We start from the raw sequence: 22,553 nt of genomic DNA, 5'->3' as shown, positions 1-22,553 counted from the left end.
GATTGTAGAGAATTAAAGAGAATTCAACAGGCAGGTTCAAAATAATTTAAGCCCACAAAACAATGACTTACAACTCATTGCAATTCAGTTTATGAAGTGTGCTGGGTTAGAGTTATTTCCTTCACAGTGGCTGCTTTGGGCTTCTGCTGGAAACAGTGTTGATAACACAGGGGAATTTCAGCTCCTGCCCAGCAGCTGCTGACACAGTCAGGGCCATCCCACCAGCAAAAGGGCTTGAGGTGCACAGAAAGCTGGGTGGGGACACAGCCAGCACAGCTAACCCAAACTGACCCAAGGGATGCTCCAGACCATATGGCATCATGCCTGCCATGTAAAGTGAGGGAAAACAGGAAGAAGGGGTGATGTTTGGAATGATGGCATCTGTCTTCCCAAGCCAGTGTTACACATTTCCCCAGGGGATGGCTGAGCACCTGCCTGCCCATGGGAAGTGGTGAATGAATTCCCTGTGTTGCTTTGCTTGAGCACATGGCTTTTGCTTTCCCTACTGAACTGTCTCCATCTCAACCCACAAGTTTTCTCACTTCTACTCTGCTGATTCTCTCCTCCATCCCACCATGGGGGAGTGAGCAAGTGGCTGTGTGGGCCTTGCTAGATGGGGTTAAACCATGACACAAAAGCACTGAACCCATACACATGCTACTTAATCCTTATGCATTAGAGCATCCCTGAAATAAACAGTTCAAAGAAACAAGCTGCTGAGGAGCAGGTGCCATACTAACTTTTATAAAGGCCAAATTAGGACATATGAGACTGTGGTAGTGTTTGAGGGTCCCCAGGATGAGGGAAAAGATGAGAATCTTGACTCCATGTTTCAGAAGGCTGATTTATTATTTTATGATCTATATTATATTAAAAGAATATGATTACTAAAACTACACTAAAGAAAGAGAAAGGAGACATCAGAAGGCTAGAAAAGAATGATAATAAAATCTTGTGACTGACCAGAGAGTCTGACACAGCTGGACCCTGACTGGTCATGAAGTAGAAACAATTCACATGAGACCAATCAAAGATGCACCTGCCACATTCCAGAGCAGCAGATAATTATTGTTTACATTTTGTTTCTGAGGCCTCTCAGTTCCTCAGGAGAAAAACCCTGGCAAAGGTACTTTTCAGAAAATATGTCAGTGACATGAGACAAATGTTCTAAATTAAAAAAAAACAAAGGCACTACCTGTTTTAGCTTCATGTAGAAAGTTTCTGTGAAGGTTTTCCTGCTGAAGTACCAGAAGCGTTCGTTGGCAGGGTACACACGCACCACGGTCTCCAGCAGGAACCTGACTGGCTCCACCACCTCAGTGACAACCATGTCCACAGCCACAGTCATGAACACACGCTTATCTGAAACACAGACATGAGAAAAACTAGGCACAGCTCAAATCTGTAAAATCCTTGTTCAAATTGAAAATCCTTTTTGTTCCATTAATGATTCTATTGCACCTGTTTTATTTGCCCGAGTTCTATGCACTCCATGCCTGTTGCACAGAATCAAAGTTTGCATTAACCATCTGATAACTTCAAAACCAAAGATATTACACCTTGTTTTAAAGATGGGGCCAAGACATCATGCAAAGAAAAACACCACTGAAGTACACAAACCTCATCAAACAAAAGGAGCATGTAGAGGATAAGGTCACACAGTGAAGTGTAAGGAGTTCTGTTAGATGCTACTAGAAATAATGTGGTGTGAAAATCCACCAGCATGAACAGTGACACTGGCTGTAGGTACTTGGATATGCCTTTAAGCAAATGACCTGAGCTCTGCCTCAGGACAGGAAATAAATTCCAGACTTACATTCCAAGTTTTTTAATCCCATCAGAGAATGTAAATTCCAGCAATAAGAAACTCAGCTATACAATCAAGCACTTGAATGCATCATTGCCAGCTGCCCCAAGATGCAGGGGATGAAATTTGTAATCAGCTCACAACTAGGAGGAGGAGAACCCCAATGCCTGCTATTCATACTGCTTTGCTGAATACAATTTGCAAATGCTTAGAAGCAAAAATCCCAATAACCAGTGACAGGCACATCAGCCCCAAACACTAATGTAACATCTCCAATCACCACCACACACTGTTCTGTGAACAGTTATTCACCACTCTGTGCTGGGCACGTTTATACAGAGAAATTCCTTGCAATGGACTCTTGGAACATAATGTTTCATGGACTTACACATGCACCGTGATTGCCAACAGAAAGTGCACACACCAAAAACCCCTGCTGGGTAAACACTGACTAGGTTCCACTACCTTTTGGAGTTTCCTCATTAAGTACTAGAAACATGGGTGCATTAGGATTCCACATTCCAGTAATGACATAAGCCTTCCCATCAGAACTCTTTCCCATGGATTCCTAAAAATAAAATCAGACAGGATTGTATTACAGTCGTGGTTTGAGATCAAAGAGAGGGACATGGGGATGAGAAACAGTTCTAGGAACCTTAAAGAGAATGAATTAATGGAATGAACTACTACTAGTATGAGCCAAGTAGATCCTTCCTGAAGTTTTCTGGAACAGACCCTATGGATCACACAGGCCTGTTTGCAGCCTCTATAGACAAAAGGACTGATGTGCCCTCTCTTGCAACTCAGTAAAGGATGAGTGACTGAGGTCTCCAGATTTAAATACGGAGAAAGGAGGTTGAAAGGAAATCACAAATGCCTATTTCTGTGCTACAGTCAAGAAATAAACCAACACAGTCAAGAAATAAACCAACACAGTCAAGAAATCCAGCAGTTAAATGTACTTGGAATGTGAACGTAAATAGAATTCAAGCTGGAGTAAACACAGGAATTAAAATACAGTAAAAAGGTGTTGTATAGATTTATAGGAACAACAACACTCCAAAACTCATTCTAATTAATTCAGTTTTATAATCAAATAAAAAAGGGAAAAATCAGAACTGATTTCAGCAAATAAAACCAGGAAAAAAAAAGAGCTGGTAAATACAATCAGGCCTATAAATGAGACTGACAAGAGAACTAAACACTGATAAATAGAACCAGCAGCATGAACTGAGAAATGAACTAGGCAAAACTGGGACAACTATAAAACCACAAAAGGTCTGATGGGTTTAACTCTCCCAAATTTGCCCTAAACCAGGTCACTCTAGCACTTCATAACTTGAAAATGGTTGTATTATCCACAGAGAGAAAGTAAATTGGTATTATCACAGAAAGGATCACATTGTTTTGCAGTTCTTTCAGACACAACTCTAAGAAATAGAATATTGTAGAAGACAAGCGAATACTTCAAACTCTGGGCAAGAACTTAAAATCAAATGAAGGAAACAAAGACTAAGTTTTCAGCCCCTTGGGAAAATAAGAGCACTTCCCATCCAAATATGAAAGCATTATTTGCTCTAAATTTTTAGGGAACATGCTTAACACAATACAGAAAGCTCAGTTATTTGTAACAACCTAATCTCTGCTTCACTAATTGAACAAAAACCAGGTGCCACAGGTTTTGATGTGTGCATCAAAATGATTTCTCCATCTTATGACTGTAGACATCAAATCCCATGATTTAAGAAACAAAAAAAAGAAAGCAAAAGACATTAAAAGCTCATTTTGCTGGAGTTTGTGGGTTTTTTCCTTTTTTCCAATCACCTTATCTTATTTAACAGTTTTTAGAGCTAAGTATTACCATGTCTAGTAAATGCATGTCACTGTTCTTCACATTTCGTCCAGGGCTTAGCAACATCCCAAAGCACCTGTGAAGGTTATTTAAAACAAAAAAAAGGAAAAGAAAGACATATATTAGCTTTTCACAATACAAGAATCTTTGCTTGAACATAACGGACAGCCACCTACTGCTTCTAATTTTAAGAGTACCTTTCAGAGAATTGTTTGTTATTGTTATGGCAACGCTCAGGAAACAACACAACACATGTTACAGAAAAAACAATGAAATTATTTCCCAGAATGAAGATGGCAGAAACTAGCATCTGGCCTTGAGTGAAAACTCAACTGTTCCTAAAGACCATTTATAATAATGAGTTCAAAGATACCAATAATTCCTACACATTAGTGATGGAAACTGGCAGGAAAAAATTCAGCTTCTCCCCAGCTCATTTTAAAAATTGTTCTCATGCAATCATAGGAAAAAATTCATTCATTCTATTATTCACAATAGCACTGGTGCAAAAAATCACATAGCATCATAGATCCTTAAAAAAAACCACCAAGAAACAACAATTTGCTCAATTTTAAGACTTCATTCTTCATTTTTTTTAATCTGAATTTGTGTGATATACAGGGCCTTGAATTCCAGTCAAATCATTTTACAAGAAAAATGCTCTTGATATTCTTAAGAGGAAGAAAAAAAACCCAAAAAATTTCCTCAGACATTCATATTTTCAAACTTCCTGACTACTGAAGGCACAAATCCAGGCTTGAGGTCTCTGCAAATCATCCATATCTTTCTCTCCATTATGAACATACTCCATTATGAATAAAAACACCAAACAGAATTATGTATGTGCAACAAACAGCAAGCTGTCTTGCAGAGGTTTTTGAAAAACCTTAGATCTCAAATGAAAAAGAGAAAAAAACTGAAAGTAATTGCTATTTGCAATACTATGGAAAATTTGGCTTGTAATTCAGAGGGTTTTGTTGGAAGAATTTTTATTCTGTTTGGTTCTCTGATAACCAAACTGCTTTTTCTCACTGATTTTTAGAACTAAGTAATATGCTGAACAATACTGCTTGGACATATGAACACCAGCAACTAAAATTTTAATAATACTATGAACTGTAGAAGTGTCAAGATATGCAATCACTACCCCACCTAGCTTTCTCCTATTACATTAGGGGTATAGGGTTTTTATTTTTCATCTCATTACACTTAACATCCACAATAGTATTCTCCATTCTCCACACTCTTTCACTACTACAATCACAAAAATCTAAGTGGTAAATAAACCAGTAGACAAGGATTTCGATTTATCTACATCCACAATCCAGTGCCATGAAAAGCACCCCAACCAGCTCAGATCCAGGATTTGGATTTAGCCACACAAACCAGGTTCTCTGAGAGACTAAATAAACTGGGCAGAACCCAACAGCATCACTACTACTTGTTGTTCCTGGGGCAGAAATAGCTCTGAGAGAGCTACAACTGATAGTAGTAGGGGATCACCAGCTCCTGCCACAGCTGCTACAGAGAAATGTAAGGCCAAGATGCAGAAGAAGGCCAAATATTTGTGCCTTTCAAAGACAACAGCTCTCAGATGCTGCTCCTGCTGTGCATCACCCAGATGTACACAAGTTCTGATGTGTGACAGCCAAAATTTTTGGGGAGTATGTTTCCAAAATAGTGGGAGTCAGGAACAAGTAACCCCTGCCTCTCACAGAAGCACACTTATGATGCCTAGCAGCATCCTGCTGCAAGAAGAGTCAGGGCTTCTCTTTCCTCTTATTTCAAAGAGGAAAATCAGTTCAAGCCAGGTCAGAACCCTCACTTGCAGAAGATGGATTTTACAGAAACAGTTATCAGCACATTCAGCCTCTGACATGAGGGGGCTCAACCACACATCCAGGATTTAAAATGACCTGCACAGATTGTGGGTCTCACTTCAGACTTGCTGGATTTCTGCACTTAAAGGTGGCTACCAAGCAGCTCTGTGCAACTGCACATACTCCATTACTTTCTAGACCAGCAGGAAAATTTAAAAAAAGAACTGTAATTGTTATTCACAACATATATTTTAATTTATAAAAATACAAATGCTACCCGTGGATAAAACTGATAGTATTAAGTTAACACTGTGACAGGACAAAAGGGGATGGCTTCACACTGTCAGAGGGCAGGATTACATCAAATAGTAGGAATAAATTCTTCCCTGTGAGCGTGGTGAGGCCCTGCCAAGGCTGCCCAGAGAAGCTGTGGTTACTCCATCTCTGGAAGTGTTCAGGGCCAGGCTGGACAGGGCTTGAAGCAATCTGGTCGAGTGGAAGGTATCCCTGCCCATGACAGCAGAGTGGTCTTTAAGGTCCCTTCCAACCCAAACCCTTCTGGTATTCAGTGAACCATTACTAATGAGAAACCAACCAATATTTTGTAATGCAATTCTAAGGATATCAGCCTAGACTTTAACCTAAGGTATACCTACGTAACTCAGGATTCACTCACAGCAATGACTAGTAGCAAACTACACCTAAACATCACTGTACTGAAAAGAGTGTAAATCCTTCCATCTCTGAGAATGAAGGGCTACTTCACTCTTAAAAACAGCTTCCTTAAAGCCCCTGACCATTACCCAGAATTTTCTTCCTGAATCCTATAAACAACTGAGACTTGATATCCCCCATGGTGGGACTGAAGCTATGTAGTGCCACACATGACTCAGAAATGAACACCATCTCTTCAGCGGCTTTGATCCAAATAAAAACTGGCAAAGCCCAGGTCAAACAGGGCACAAGAGCAGGAAGGGCCAAAGTAATGCATGAGAGTAACTTTCTGCATCACCCTGACCCAGCCCCAGGCTCTGTCTGAACACCAGGAGGAAGCACTTTCTCTCAGCAGCAGCCAAGTTTAATCTCCTGAAACCATGACAAAAGATTTTTGAAATCTGTAAACCAGGGACAAAATTTCTTCACAAATATTTTTTTGCATTGTAATTTCCACTTAGAATACTTTTGAAGACACATTCAATTGCTCAGAAGCTTAGTCTGATGTAACCTGCATCCATCTTTCATCAGTTTTGAATTTTAATCTTATTGGGGGTAAGTGCATAAAAAGACTTACAAGCCTGTGTATGTAATTTCAATTAAATAACTTTTACACAACAAAGCTTGTGGTCATAAAAATAACACCCTCAATTGAATATTCTAAACACTACCAAAATAAAAGCTAATTTCTAAGAAAGATAGTTTTACACTGGGGAGAAAATAAATAATCAAATGCTATTCATAAATGCCCCATTAACTGAATCCTGAAGGCAAAACAGTTTAAATTCAAATTACACTGAAAATAGATTTTTTTAAAGTCAATGAGTAGCAAAAGCCTAATTTTACAACACAAAAACAACGACAAAAATTTTTACTGCATATTCCTTGTCTAAAACTTTAGCTTCCATTCTAAAGTAAAAGCTTGAAACCAAGTCAAGAGATCACTAAGGTTTTGGGAGGGTTGGGGGGCAGGTTTTCTTGATTCTCCTGTTATCTTGAATTTCCTTTTTACTACAACCAAATTCTCCCATTGTTACTCTTTTGCTAAGATTGCCATCTGGTGGCATTAATTCTGTTGTGCAATCATACTTTGTGTTATTAGTACATTTTTTTCTATCACATAACTTGCTAAGTCAGAGAAAGCTGCATTAAATACCATTCTTTCAAAAATATAACCTTCATCATTTTTCTAAGATTTTTACCTTTCAATGGCCAGTTCTTTGTTGGAAAGTTGCTGAACTGTGATCACCACTTTCTTCTCAATTCCCTGTTTAAGCTTGAAGTACAATTTATCTCTGTCCTTTGGCACAGGGCTAAAAGAATAAAAACATCCTTCAGCAGGTATAGAACACGAATTGTTAAATACAGAAAAGAGTTTAAGCTTTCCTAAACTTTAAATTAATTCAAAATTCAATAGATTTTTAAAAATCAGAAGAAACCACTAGACTGTATTTACACAAGAAACTTAGTTTGATTAAAGTTTTTAAAAGACTTCTTACTATCTTTTCCATTTGCACAGGCATCCACTGAGCATCCCTAAAAGAAATGATGCAGTGAAAAGAAATTCACTTGAAGAAGGTATCTTGAAGTTTTATCTTTTTACAGAAAAAATACAGAGAAGAAAATTGTACCATCAAAAGAGCAGCTTCCTATTTACAGCATTTCTGCTCATGAAAAGAGGTCAAATGAATTTTGTTGCAACACAGTAGCTGTGTGTGTGGAAAGCAGCTGTGTGCTTTTTCCAAAGAGATTTCTGCTTTTTCCTTTCCATTCCGATTACCTAAAATTTCCTTTTCCATCATCTTCTTTGACTTCTAAGGAGACACTGAAAGTGTACACATCACTGTCTGGTGTGGGAAGAACAAAGTCCTTCACGTGATCAGATGCTTGTTTGGAAGAACGCTTGAATGCTGTGGAGAAACTATACAAAATTCGGCTGACCTGCAGAAAAGCAAAATCATTCATATTGATCAAAAATAAAGGTGCTTTTAATGAGGCATGGTGAAGGGTTTTTGAAGGTCAAAAATCACTTGCCTCTTATACTGAACACAAATCATGCTGTTATGTACCACAAATAACTCAACATCATGTGTTTAGCAACCAAGCCATTTCAGTAGCAACCTCTCCTATTTCCATTCCTGATACGTTCCCTGCTCGTGTCATGCTCAGTGAGTTAATATAAATTAGATTAGAGATTAGGAATGCAGCTCATTAGAGGACCTGCATAATGTACTTTTCAAGTTGTGTTTTAGCAACATAACATACAGCTTGCCCTGACAGATGTCAAAACCCAAGGAATTTTTTCTTTTTCAGCCTCTTTTTCCACCTTAAAAAGACCTTTTCTCCCAGATCATTACATAGTCCTTCCTAAAATACCTAGGGGAGAGTACTGTAACATGGTTCTTTTTAATTCCAAAGGTATACAATGCAACTCCAGTATCAAACATAGCCAAATGAGGCCTGCAAAAGCCCCAAATGAGGCTTTCCAGATCTTCCCATTATAGTGTACTTCAGAATTTTGTTGAAATACTAAAAGCAAAAACTTAAAATTATACCAATATATGTATTATTACATAATTATAATATGTATTATATTATATAATGTGTATAATATATGTAATATTATATTATTAAAATTATAATAATTAATGTATGACTAGCTTCACATTCTACAAAACTCATTCATATGTGCTAACACATTTTTCAAGGCACTATATATAATTTCCACATTGGGAATGACCTCTTCAAACCCTTGTATCCTTTTCCCCAGTCACTGCACACCACAGAATACTTACAGCTTCTTTAATCTCACAGGAGAAGACATGGATCTGGAACTCTTCTGTCCCACAGCTGCTCTCAGTAAATGCAAAGCAGTCACTCTCTGAAGTCCCGTTTTGTCCCCTCACACAAAACAACACCTTATAGATGGGAAACGAGGCTATCTCCAAATTGCTCAATTGATTAATTATTCTGGCAAGAAAAGGAACAGGGAAGATCAAAGGAACAGGTCAGTAAAACAGACAGGCCTACCTAAAAGGCTTTTCTGTAATTAGATAAATAAGAATCTAAACTCTAATTACTGCTAAATTCAAGTAGATGAGATGGGCAGCAGGAACAGAAATGTCATGCTTTACAAATTAAATGTGTAAATGTTTCTGGTTGTAACACTGACTTAGTTTCTTTTATATGCCATAATACAGACAAATACAGTACCTCTAGATCAGACAGTAAACAATGGCCATTGCTTGTGAAAAATACAAAAGAAGAAACTTAGAAACCAGAGCCAACCCTAAAAATGTGATTTGTATACAAAGAAAATGCAACATTAAAAAGGAATTTAAATATCTGTTTAAAAAATCATTATGAAAATGATTTCACAATCAACAGGACTTAGCAAACAACACCACCACAGCTCAGCAAACGCTGCCACATTCAGGTGAATATTTAGCACAGACCTAAGACTTCACCCAAAATTTTAAAATACTCTCAAACACAGAACCCAAAGAATATTTCAGAAACTTAAAAGCAGGAGCCGTGTTTCAGAACAGACTGGTGGATAATGACTTTTAGAGAATAACAAACGTTCTCCTCTATATTCTCACTACTTGTACATATGTACATTCAGATCAAGGACCAATAAAAATTAGTCACCTAAAATCCCAAGTCTGTAACAATAAAAATATAGGACTAACCTAAAGGGAATAAGAGGCCTGGGAGGATTCAGCACACTGTAATTTTGGTGGGACGTTACTTGTCCTATGAGGTTCCAGTTTTCAGACACCAGGTATGAACACTCCTCAAAGCCAGCACTAGTATCACCTAAGCTTTGATGCAATGTGTTATGTCACATTCAACATTTCAGTTCTGTGCAGGTTTTTAGGCAGTCCCATAATTACTGATCTCCTCTGAAATTAAAGATCAAAGGAACCTGATGTTTCACTTGCAAAACATCTCTCCTGAACATCTGGCTACAGTGAGTACAAAAAACAGGCACAGAACACCTTACGTCTTGTGTAAGGGTGACTGTTGCCATTGTAGAAGTACAGAAATACAATATTTTCTGGTGTCAAATTAAACTCAAACTGGGTTCAAAGAAAAAAATGGAAGAAAATAATACAGATTCTTGAAGATTCTTCTCTTCCTCCACAAGAAGATAGTCAATACATAAACACAGCTCAGGCAAGGAAGGAAATCTAATCATATCCTTCGGATACCTTGGTATCAGAGCTTAAAAATAAACATCTTGGATATTGAGATGCTCCCTACTTCTGGATGCAAAAATGCTACAGGTGCATCCTGATCAAGAACCTTTGACTCCCTCATCACTAATTAAAAGATCCTTCTCACATGGGGAAAGTAAATATTTTCTAGTATCTGGAGACTGTCAGCACTGCCATCATGAGGCAGACATGGGTCAGAGCTGGCTTCTGCACAGCAATGGCTGGAAACAGACTGGCACCTCAACTCTGAAACACAGATGGGGGAGTCTAAACTGACACTTCTGCAGCAAACCCAAGGCCAGAAGGACTCCTGCAAGATGTAGACTTTTGGAGGCATTGACAGACTAGGAAGGTCAGGAGAGCACAGGTATTACCAGCTCTCCCTTTCCAGTATCTCTCATTATCATATTTGAACAGATATTAAGGTAGAAAGAGATATTTTTGTTGACACTGTGGTAGCTGGTACATCAGACATGCACTGCATTGTAAATCTGAGCACAAATTTTGCTGCTTCAGAGGTATTTCTCAAAATTAAGTGTCTTCAGCAAGAACCTCAGGCACAAATCCAACAATTCTATTCCCCTATGCGAGTAACAAAGTGAGAAACCACTTCTATGTGTCTGCTTAAGCAACAAATGAACTCTTGTGGTGTTACCTTACAGAGCCTTCTGGAATGTTTGGGACATAGAGTGTTACAGGTAAAGGGGTTTGACTTGAGGACTTCATGTTTGCCATGGCATGCAGAGCTTCTGGTTCATTCCGTGGGGCTGACACCTTTGTACAACCCAAATAAGTCAGTTTGTTAAACAGCACACTGTCCTCTTCCAGGGGCTCACTGGGAGAAGATGGCCTTGGTGCAGAGATTTCTGGAAATGAAGAAAACACTTCTTTAGCCATTTGCTTTTATTTCCACACATTCTTTCTCTCCAATGAGTTCCACAGCCAAATCTCCTACATTTTCCAGAAAAGGACATGAGAGCAGACAGTTCAACTCCAATAGCAGGAAATCCATTTGACAGCTTAATATTACTGTGAAGTCTGTTCTAATCTAATTCATGTTTCCAAGGGTGGCATGGGGACAAACTGCATTTTGGTTCTCTTTAGCACCACAGGAACACAGCACAGACATTCTGAATCCTTCTAAGCAGTCTCAGAATCACAGAACCATAGAACATTAAGGGGCTGGAATAGATCTTGAAGATCACCTAGGCTCAACCCCCTGTGTGTCCTGTTACTTCTATTTCTTATTACTAGAGCTGATAATGCCATAATATTTAGAATCATGAAGGCTGCAAAACTAAATTATTCCTGTTAGGGCTGGAGTGGGGCAAGAGAAACAAATCTACAAATATTTCTTTGTTCATGCTTGCTAAGGGCTGGGTTTTGTTTGAAGAATGTCAAACAGGAAAACAGTAAGGTAAGTGTCTCAGAAATACAGCAGGCATGTAATTAAGAGAAAGGTGTTTCCATTTCATATAAACTATTTCTTTTATTCCCAACAGATACTATGGGAATTAGCTGATAGAATACCACAGAAGTGCCCTGCATGCTATTGACGTAAAAAGAATTCTAGTTTAAAGCACAAAAAAATGACCACAGCATTGTATCCCTAATATATGTAACAAAATACATGTATTTTTATATTGCAGGTTTTCTATATGTATCTAAAGAAGCTACAATGTATTTTACTTAAAATATATACAATATAGTTTACATTAAAAGCTTTCAGTCTTCCCCTTTTCATGAAAACTTTATACATCAGGAAAGTACCAGAATCACTCCTAGCAAATATCAAATCCTAAGCTAGCCTTACTGCACCAGAGATGGCCAGTTCAATCAGTTTGCTCAGGGTGTATTTCATTTGCAGGTAGCACTATCCGTGAACACTGTCCTGAAACTTCTTGAGCTTCAGCAGCAGCAGATTCACCTCAATTATCACCCACTCAGCAACTCACAGAATCCTTAGTCCCAACTAATCCTTGGCTAAAGGAAAAATGAACATTATCCTGACCAAAGCAGAGCAGCTCAAGGTATCAATCTGATGATAATCTATTCTTATCTATAATCTTCAACTAAAAATAAGAGGAGGCCCCCAGTTATCCTCCAATATAATTTTGGAATGAAGCTCTGGAAAGCTTTATCTTAGGGTTAACTTGAAACTGCACAAAGAAAAATCCTGCCATGTGTGATGAAGGGGGAAGGCACTCAGGCAATACCTGTAGCAGAAGGGTCTAAAACAAGCTGCAAAGCTGGCTGGGGTGTTTGTCCTGCCGACCCATCTGCAGCTGCCTGGCCACTGCCATCACTGAATCCTTCTGGGAGTGCAGTGACATACTGGTCCTTCTCAGAATCCCGCAGGATCTCTTCCATTGCCTTCTCCAGCTCCTCATCTCCATCTGAAAATACCTGTAAGCAGAAGGAAATTACATTTTTTGAAGGTACTTGTAGATGTACTTTCATTATTAGTTTTCAAATATATAGTCTTACTAATTGCAAAAGTTAAGAAACTTTGCTGAATGAGACAACAAACCAAGAATCAATAAAACTGAATTAAATACAATCCAGTGTCACATTTCCTTACATAAAATGCAGATGTTCTCAGAGCTAATCCAAAAACCATCCATCAAAAAACTACAGACCTCTTAGAATAACAATTTGTGTATTTAGAGCCTCCATTCAGACTAGAGATAATAGACTTTGCTACAATTAGTCTTAAAGAAAATTTTACTATCTTAGTCATATCCAGTGCATTTCAGTTGCTTCACCAATTTTCCCACACATAAGAGTGGTGCAAGCCTAAGGAAATGAAAAAAAAGAATTGGAGAGACACACTCCCTAAAAGAAAAATAGAATCTTTCACAAGTACCAGCTTTTCAGACAAAAGAAAACCATGGCCAATGCTGCATCATGGATTCTGCCTCCAGCCCAACAGCCACTTTCTCAATTAAAGAAGCAGATAATGTCTAATATAGACAGAAATTATCAGCTGTAAATAACTGTCAAATAGTACAGCAAAGACAGACTAGGTATTTACTGTCATTTCAGGGGGAATAAATTGCTGTTGTTCCAAGCAAAGCAAAACCAGTACATTGGCTACTACAGCTCAAATGGCAAAACTGGTATTTAACCTATCAGCTGTCACCCAAGTGCTAAAATATTCTGCTATTTAGAGGTAGAAATCTTTTAGAAAAGGTCCTACTCATGCCTAAAGTAGCACTAAGCAGGAAAACTAAATTAGACACTAAAGTGCAAGACATGCTGTAATCTATTCCTATATAGACTAATTACATGCTTTTAAGATAAGTCTCTGATCTCTCAATAAAGAATATTAAGCTTTAAACTGAATCTCATTCTTTCTAAAGTCCTTTACTCATGTATAGACCCACAGAATACAACAAAGCTAACTCCCAAAGAAGTTATTAAAAGAAAACCTGAACTGCCACTTTTGGACAGATTTGTTTAATCCAAGCTCTTCATTTCACTGGCAGTCAGCAAGGACAAAAACTACAGTCTAAAACTCTCCTTAAGCACACACCAATTATGCACTCTTTCCATCAATACAAACCTTGCCAGACATTTAAAAAGAAAGCCAGAGCAAACCTTTAGCTGTGGCTTCTCATCATTTCCAGAGGCGTCCTCAGATTTCTGATGAACCAAGACAAATTCTTCATTAATTAACGTGGATACAGTCTCAGGAATCCTGCTGGCTTTGCTAAATGATGTTTTGACTTCCATCTCAGGTCAGTATTCTCTTCCTGCCACCAGAACCTAATAATGACAAAAAAAAAAATAGTTTTGATGTTGTGCACAGTATGTTAATAGGTATAATATAAAGATACTGTGGAACAATAAAATACTTAAGATTATACTACTGTATTTCTCAAACTCTGATTTCATTGGTAGAAGGAATCTTATGATTTTTAGGCAGGTGTTTAAAATTCCTATGATTTAACAGCAGTGGCTGTTATCTATGCATATAGATAACAAATGAAGAGGTTCACCCCAGAGCTTTGACTTCCCCTGTTTTTCACCTTCCAGAGTCTGCTTCCTCTACCTCCCTAATTTGTGCCCTTGGTTTTCCCTGATACAGGTATTTTCCTTACCCAGAGTGTCACAAAGGTCATGTGAAAATACAGATTACCTGAAGGCTAATGTCCCAAAAACTGCATACCAAGTGTATGCTCTCCACATAAAAACATTATTTAGCAATCACTTATGTTAGGGAATTTTGTTATCCTTTATATCTATAGGTGGTGAAGTCAAAAGTGATACTAAACCACAATCAGATCCTTCTCACCTAATTTCCCTGAAACCCTCTGCAATAGTTAAAACTAACCATACCATTTAAAAACAAACATAAGTAATATAAACATAAATATACAATATAAACAATGAACCTATAAATATTAAGGCAACCAAGAACAAGATTTCCTATCTCTGCACAAGAAAGAAAAGCAAATCTATAAACAAAGAGAAAGGGCAAAATAATGTTCAGTCTATACATTACAAGTTCATATAAAAATACAGAGCTGAAACATTCCAAGCACGCCAGCATGAGGACACCTATTGTAGCTATCCACCAAATAAAGCCAGCATGACCTATATTAACTCACAATGTCTACCCTCATTCCTTGGAGAATAAAGAGCTGAATCTCAGACTTTTTCCTTATCTATTTTTATATTTTCTGTGTCAAAAAAGGGAAAATATATTTTCAGACTTCATAAAGAGCATGCACTTCAACATATGGTCTACTTCCATTCCAGTTTCCTGAAAAACACTGCTCTGGCTGAGTGCTGGGATGCATTGTGTTCAGGAGTCAGAGTTCAGGTGAGTCACAGCACAGGGGGAAAAAATCTGTGACTGTCATTTTTGGGAGGCTGGAAAGTGCTCAAGGAGGAACAGCTCAAGCCACATCTGCTGTGAGCAGGAACAAGAAGAGGTTAAGCTTCACTCTGCCCTTCCCAGCAGCACCAAGGAGCAGAACTGCACCACTCTTGCTTCTCTTCCAATTCCAACCACCCAGTGATCAAGAGAAGAATGCTGACTTAGGTCTAGCAGTAGGGAACTCGAAAAACAGCACAAAGACATGCATGTTCTCCACCATTTAACAGGTGTTACTTATGATGTTAGCAGGAACAGAAAGTTTAGCATTTTCAAAGCAAAAAAAAGCAATTGTAGGAACTAGACAACTTTCAATACTGTAGTATTTTCTATAATTTTTGAAACTACAGTTAACATGCTTTTGCCCTTTCAAAGACTTGGCTTAGCATAACTTACATGCAACTCCTCAAAAAGCTTTTCCCTCTCCTTAACCAAGCCACAGTTTTACCCATCAACCCAGTGAGGGCATTACATGTAGGAATGCCAGAAAAAAGAATAATTCTTTATATAACTGATTTGTACAGCATAAAAACTTATTAGAAGTCACCTTATAAAAAAGCCTCTAAACAACAGCTGGAATACTCAAGAGTGGCTACAAATTTGGATGAGCAGTTTCACACACACTGACATCTTTCAGATCTCCAGACCAACCACAAACAGGAATATTGTCCTGACAAATGATGTAAGCTGAGTTCCACCCAGCCTACACAATGGACTCACTGCTGCAATAGGTTTTACTTCAACTTTTTAAAAGCAGCTTTGCTTTAAAGATTTTCTTGGCAAAAGAAAGAAAAGGGTTTTACCACACAAGATTTTAAGTATGTTACAAAAAGTTTATTAACTACAAGTATTTTTTATCAAGTGTTGTAAAAACATCGCTGAAGCGTTTGTTTGCAATAAACAGCAAATCTAGCTCAAAATACAAATTTCAAAGTAAATCCTCTACATAAAAGTGAAGGTCAGCTATTACAGAACTCCTCAAAGGCAATGAAAGGCCTTTAGTTATGGTCCCCAAAACCAGTATATCCTGAAGAATCATTATTTTTGCAGTGACATCAGCACTGGAAAAAACAAAAGAGGGGACTGTCAGCCACATCAGGAGCAAAGGTCCAGGCTATCAGAGACCCTTGCTCCTCCCACTGCATACCTTAACAGTTTTATGTGTTTTAGTTGAATTAAATTTAATTTTTGAGCTTACTTATGGGAGAGTAACACAAACTCCAATGTAAAATGGTTTTACTTTGTCATCAGTCAAATGCGGATTGCTAACATCAGATTATCAACAACTCTTCTTTCTGCAAAGAAGTAAGAACCAACAGGCACCATGGGAACTATGAATTGTTTTCCGTAGCAGTATTTCAATAATAAAAGGAAGAAAAATATACCATTTGTAAAGCCAAAGAAAAGTTATATCATGCAAATACAGAAGCTTACTGACACACTAAATACTTATTCTTGCCCCATATGGGTAAATGGAGATTAAGAGAATTTCTACTTCCTAAATATTAATCTGAAAGTAAGTATTATAAACATTAGATAACAGGGAGGAGCTCCTTATTCAGGTCAGATAAAAGCAACTGCAAGAAAGTGTATGGCATGCTGTGAAATTGAGTTACAAGGCCTTTAATGTGTTTAAGAGTGTACTCCAAGTCTGCCTTTACAAGCAGCTGAAACCACCACAGCCAGTGCAGACACACCTTTTTCTATACACAACTACATTCACTGGATCAATGAGCACCCCAGAACCCCTCATTCCAGTCCTTCATTACAGACTAATCCAACCTACTGTCAGTGCCCCCCTCTCCCACTGCAGTACAAACAAAGCCACTCCAGCTTCAGTTTGGCAGTAAAACACAAACACAAGCAGATCAGGCATTTAGGAAAACCTTTATACACTGTATTTTATGATCAGTCTTTGACCAAAAATAGGTTTTATTGCCAGAGACAAACTACCATAATCAAGTCATTTCTTCAAACTAAACAATTTAAACTCTGACACGAACCTCACTCAAGAATATAGCTGTGATTCTCAAGAAGACTATTGAGATTTACATCACCTTAAGTAGTAAGCTACATAAAGAGAAAAAATTTAAATTTTTTCATTATAAAGACATATGATCTAATATTTCAGCCAAGTGCTTTTGAGGAAAAGCAGTAAAAAGAATAAAAATGCTTCCAAAAGAATAATGCATTAAGATTTTTTGAGGCAGAGAAAAACATCTGAAGAAGTTTTTTTTCCTTAGTAACAAGAAGAGAGACACATGCACTCTGGACTTTCCAGTCATCAGCACTCAGTGAATGGTCACTCTCATTTCCCTTTTGTCATTGGCTCTAGTCCTCTTTTTTTACTCATTACCAAATCAAGCACTTGAAACCTCCCTTCTCCTACACATATAAAGAAAAAAAAGGACAGCTGACATACTAGACATGAACAAAATCTAGGAACAGACTCCTACTACTAAACTCAAGCATCTCATTTTTTTAAAATTGTCCTTTTTAATGAAAAGTTTAAAGTTAAGAATGTAAGAATTTATTTCTGACTGGATTAGTCAGAACATATAGAAGTTGTTCAACCCACAATCACATCAGGTTTACTCCCTGATGACCTCAACAGCTGAATGCTGGCTCAGAGTCCTGAGAAATGAGGTTTAGCATTCACTTTACCAGTTTCTGGGAGGACAGCAACCAACAGTGAAGAGCTGCCAGTCAGGGACAGGAAAGAGCAAATCCAAAGCACTTCAGCTGCCTCAGCTCCAACCCGGTACCTTAGTTTGAGCTGCGGGTGGAGTTCAGTTTCAAATGAAAAATATACTCTCTGTTCTGCCAATGGTGATCCAAGGATTGGAACTTCAGGTCAGATGGTGCCTTCCCAAATCCTCAGAGCCAGGAGCCAGAGCAGCTCCTCCAACAGCATCTTCCAAAAGACGACAACAAATTCAGCTGTCAAAGTTCTCTTCACGGCAGGGAACACTGGGAAGTGTGTACTGCTACTGTGAGGAAGTCATTGCTACAAAGGAGGTACCTTGAACAGTCATGCTCCTTCCTATAGAGAAGGTATCTTACCCCATCCTTTGCTGAATAATATCACACACACATAAAAAAATCAGAAACAAATACACAGGAGGACTTTTTTCTAAACTGAGTGAAAGAAAGCCTACTATGATAAAAGAACTAATTTTTTTAAAAATAAGAGTTTCAGATAAGGTTTTCTGACAGAGTTTAAGACCAAAGAACTTTTGAGATACAAAGAAATTATTCAGACATAGTTTTGAGAGACTATGTGTGGAGGTGTGGCATGGTATGTGGCTCTTGCTCCAAAACACATTTTAAGCCATAGGGACAACACAACGACTGCAGAAAAGCTGCTGCTTTTCTCTATGAGCTTTATGATGTAGTTTTGGTGAAGCCAACCTCTCTGATGTACATCAGCTCCCATTATACACAGTCCTGCATAAAAGGTAACTAAGCCATACTACCTGGACTCTTTTGGGTCCAGTGATCAGAACTTTGACATATGCTCAGTACTAAGCTGTGGAAGGCTCAAACCCAGCAGCTTCCCCACTTCACTGCAGAGAGGCACCCCAAGTTCTCTACAGCTGCCTTTGTAAAGCAGCCTAGGTGATTAAAGAGCAGGAAAAGTGAAGAACAGTGATTCTAGAACAGCCAGGGGGATTCAGCACTGAATCAGAGCAAGGGACACAGGACAGAAACACTCCTGATTCCTTCTCCCCATAACTCTTCCATGTACTCACACTGAGCCCAGACTTGCAAAAACACATCCCATGCAGAACACAAACACCTAGGCAGCGATGCACCATGAATCCCTGGGACTGCAGAGCATCACAGGCCAAGGCACTGCTGCAACACACTCATCATCACAGGAGAAAGAATCAAAGGCTCTGGAAAGCCACTGACTTTCCAGAAGGAAACTGCTTTGCAGATCTGATAGATTCAAAAACTTCCTCTGCAAACTGGTCTCCAAAACTAAACATAATTTTCACATGAATCAGTCTTCTAAGTAGGCATCAGACTTTTTTGTATTTACTTCCAGTTTGTGTGCAATATTTCAAAGTTGTTGTCCTAGGTCCCTGTTGGTTTGTGGAAAGTAAAAAAAAAAATCTTTAGCTTCAGTATTATAAGCACCTAAAAATTAGAAAATGTAGAGCTATGAAAAGACAGCAATTAAGGGAGATAAAGGTTGACCAGCAATTAAGGGAGATAAAGGCTGACCTATTTTCAGCAAGCAACAAGAAATATGTTTTGAAAGGAAGTTTCTTACCTGCTTGAAAGAAGACAATCAAGAGCAGGCTAATTCATACTTTGTTTTTTAGCAGAGAAACAAAATCATCCTGTATTATGGACAGGCTTGTATTAAAGGCAGGCTTCAAGGCCATACAGTTTGCCTGACAACCTCAAACTGCAAAAAAACACCCAAAAACTGGGAAATAAGTTATACCTATTTTCAGAACTATGGTTCCTCAAGAGAATCTCTGGGACCTTTGTGAAGAGGAAGGTCCAGTAGAGCTATGCAGAAATTTGTCTTCTGCTAACTGAAGTCTGAAGTAGAAATATACACCAAAAGACATGGTTTATTCCCTTTTTTGAGCTACAGGATACAGTGCAGGACAGCAAAATGAGCATTAAATTGACAAGCCTTGCAATCACTCCATGACTCAGATTTCCAGATGACTGAAGTGGTGTGGTGACTCTCTCATCCCTCAGGAACAGGACATGGACACTGCCTCACACACAAACACAAAACAGAAATGCACCAAACTCAGCATTAGCCTGGCTCCCACCCCTACCTTTAATGGGGACACCTTCCCCAGAAAGCCACAAGCCCTGCAAACACACAAAGCTTCACCTTTTCAATGCTTCCTCCCTGAAAGACTAAACAACCTGATAAAATCCTGTAATTCTCTACATTGAGGCAGTACAGCTCACCAGCTGCTCCAAAACCCTCTATTCTGACTGAGTGACATTTGCAGAAGAAAATTCTAGACGTCATGAAATCAGTTTGTTTAAATCTCACTGACCACAACAGCACTACAATTTCAGCTTTCATCTCAACTTCTGTGTAATCTTTCTATGAGAAATTGTCTCTGTGCTCATACTACAAACTGTTGTATTATCCACAAATTGTTTCCCAGTCTTATCTCTGGCAGTGAAACACTATGTAAAGAACATAATGGAAAAAACAAACAATCTTTTATTTGGCTTACTGATATGATTTCCCAGGAATAAAATCAACTTAATGAGCAACAGAGCTGCATCACTGTATTTTAAACACATACATATATGTAGATAAATTCTTATTTCTGGAAAAGCACTGTTAAGAACAAAACTCTTTTCAAATTTAAAAAAAAAAACCCAAACCAAAAAAACAAAACAAAGCCACAAAAAATAAAGCAAAAAACCCCACAACTAGAAAGTAACCACTGGCTTATTTTGGCAACACTCTCTCCTCTGAGAAAGCAAACCCCCACTATGTAGCCAACAGCAAATAATTAGTCTGTTCATTATGGCAAACTGTTTGGAATTGTTGTACTGGGTGCCTAGATACAGAGGTTTTTCCAGATCCTCTTGCACTTCAATAGCCAAAATCAATCTCCTAGCCAAAGAAGAGCAATTTAAGGAAAACAGACTAAAAGAGAGCTACACAAACAAGAAAATGTCTGTTCTCCTTGAAAAACATACTACATCTGCATCTCCTCAAATAAATGATAAGCAGCACTTGCCAAACACACCTCAGTGTGAATACTGAGACATTTAGTGGAAAGGAGAGAACCAGCTTTCCTGAATCTCTGTGTTACACACAACCCACTGAACCACTTAAATATTACACAGTCACAGTGTGGAGCTGCTTGAGGTAAAAGTACTGCTTTTATTTACCTTAAAGTTAAAACTACAGAGGTAAGGATCCATTCCCAGAGGAATGGTGGGCATATGGTTTGCACTGAGCTGGAGCATGACTCAAGCAGGCAAACTGAAAAGACTGATCTCAAGCCCTAAAATGTACATATTGGGTGGCAGAAGCACCATGAACACTAAATGGAAGCATGGCAGGAAAGCTGCTGGCTACAAAGGCAGCCACCCAGCAAACTGGGGGCTTCCTTCTGTTTACTTGTACAATTTGAACAAGCAGGAGCCATGGATGGCAAGCTGCACCTCAGACAAAACAAAGTTCATGGGATTCTTCTGAGCAATTATTTCAATAAATTTTTAAGGCCTAAGATTTGTCCACATACAGAAGAGAGACATCAGTAGGAGAACAGAGCACACACTTGCCTCTTCCTGCCACAGACTGATTCATGCTGCTTCAAAGTACAGCTGATGTCAGCTTATCCAATTAGTGCTTAACCAACCTAAGGAAATAATTTTATTCTCAGCCATTTAGGACAAACCTCTCTCTCCTCTATTTATTCCCTTCCAAAGAGTATAACATGTAAGTATTCTTCTGCTACTCTATAGGGATGTTACCAGTCTTTATGTGTAATTTATTAAAAACAAAACTGAACCAACAAACCATAGCTTATACATCAAGTTCTGGCCCACAGGTTTACTCATTTAAGCAGTAGCTCATTCTGCCTCAAGGATAAAGCAACTCTAGTACACTTTCAGGTTTCCCTGACACCAGCTGAAAACTTAACACTTTAATTTCTGCAGCCAGTAATTGTTTTTTTTAACCTTGGAAAATATAAAGAACCAAGTAAGAGTACGCAATTTTTCAAAGCTGGAGTTTGGCAAACCCAAGTTGCTTTTTCTGTCATTGCTACATGATGATTGCAGGCAGCATTCAAAGTGAAACCAATCACCAGCCAAGTTACCAAACTGTATCAGCACTCAAAAACATAATGACCTATATTCCAGATGAAAGCATAAGCATGATGCAATCCTTGTTTTAAGGAGATTATTTAGTGGTTTATTCCCTAACTGTAAAAATAACAGTGTGGGTCTAATGCAGCCAGTGGAACAACCTCTGTCCATTAAATAAATTGAGTATTTCAATCAGGAATTTTCTTCACATGCTGCTATGTCCATAAATAATTACAAGATGTAGAGCAAAAGAGCCCATATGGAAGAGCAGTATGAGACAAGGCAGCAGAGATCCCAGGTGCCAGTCCTCTCCTGTGCCAAACAAGTGCCTTATCCTATGTCACCACATCACTGAAACCCACCAGAAATCCTGATTGCCTGCCCTGCACTGACTGCCTCCAGGGTTAGCAAAATCCTTGTTCCTTCAAGGAAGAATTGGAAG

At 38.5% G+C, this 22,553-nt stretch overlaps 1 protein-coding gene across 3 annotated transcripts in view; it reads right to left on the bottom strand.

Moving 5' to 3' along the window:
* Window positions 1-22,553, bottom strand: part of RABGAP1L (RAB GTPase activating protein 1 like) — a 226,037-nt gene that overhangs the window by 192,531 nt on the left and 10,953 nt on the right. For all 3 annotated transcript variants that reach the window (XM_030953933.1, XM_030953935.1, XM_030953934.1), the window contains 9 exons: window positions 14,014-14,181; window positions 12,630-12,819; window positions 11,069-11,279; window positions 8,989-9,163; window positions 7,974-8,134; window positions 7,396-7,506; window positions 3,669-3,735; window positions 2,273-2,375; window positions 1,196-1,362 (listed from right to left, as the gene is read on the bottom strand). In XM_030953933.1, the coding sequence (XP_030809793.1) occupies window positions 1,196-1,362; window positions 2,273-2,375; window positions 3,669-3,735; window positions 7,396-7,506; window positions 7,974-8,134; window positions 8,989-9,163; window positions 11,069-11,279; window positions 12,630-12,819; window positions 14,014-14,148 (1,320 nt within the window). In that variant the 5' untranslated portion in view covers window positions 14,149-14,181. The remainder of the gene's footprint in view (window positions 1-1,195; window positions 1,363-2,272; window positions 2,376-3,668; window positions 3,736-7,395; window positions 7,507-7,973; window positions 8,135-8,988; window positions 9,164-11,068; window positions 11,280-12,629; window positions 12,820-14,013; window positions 14,182-22,553) is intronic.

The sequence above is a fragment of the Camarhynchus parvulus genome, chromosome 8, assembly GCF_901933205.1.
Source record: "Camarhynchus parvulus chromosome 8, STF_HiC, whole genome shotgun sequence".
In the NCBI taxonomy this organism is placed as follows: Eukaryota; Metazoa; Chordata; class Aves; order Passeriformes; family Thraupidae; genus Camarhynchus; species Camarhynchus parvulus.
Note: the sequence above shows the minus strand (reverse complement) of the source record. Positions and strands in the feature narration are given on the sequence as shown.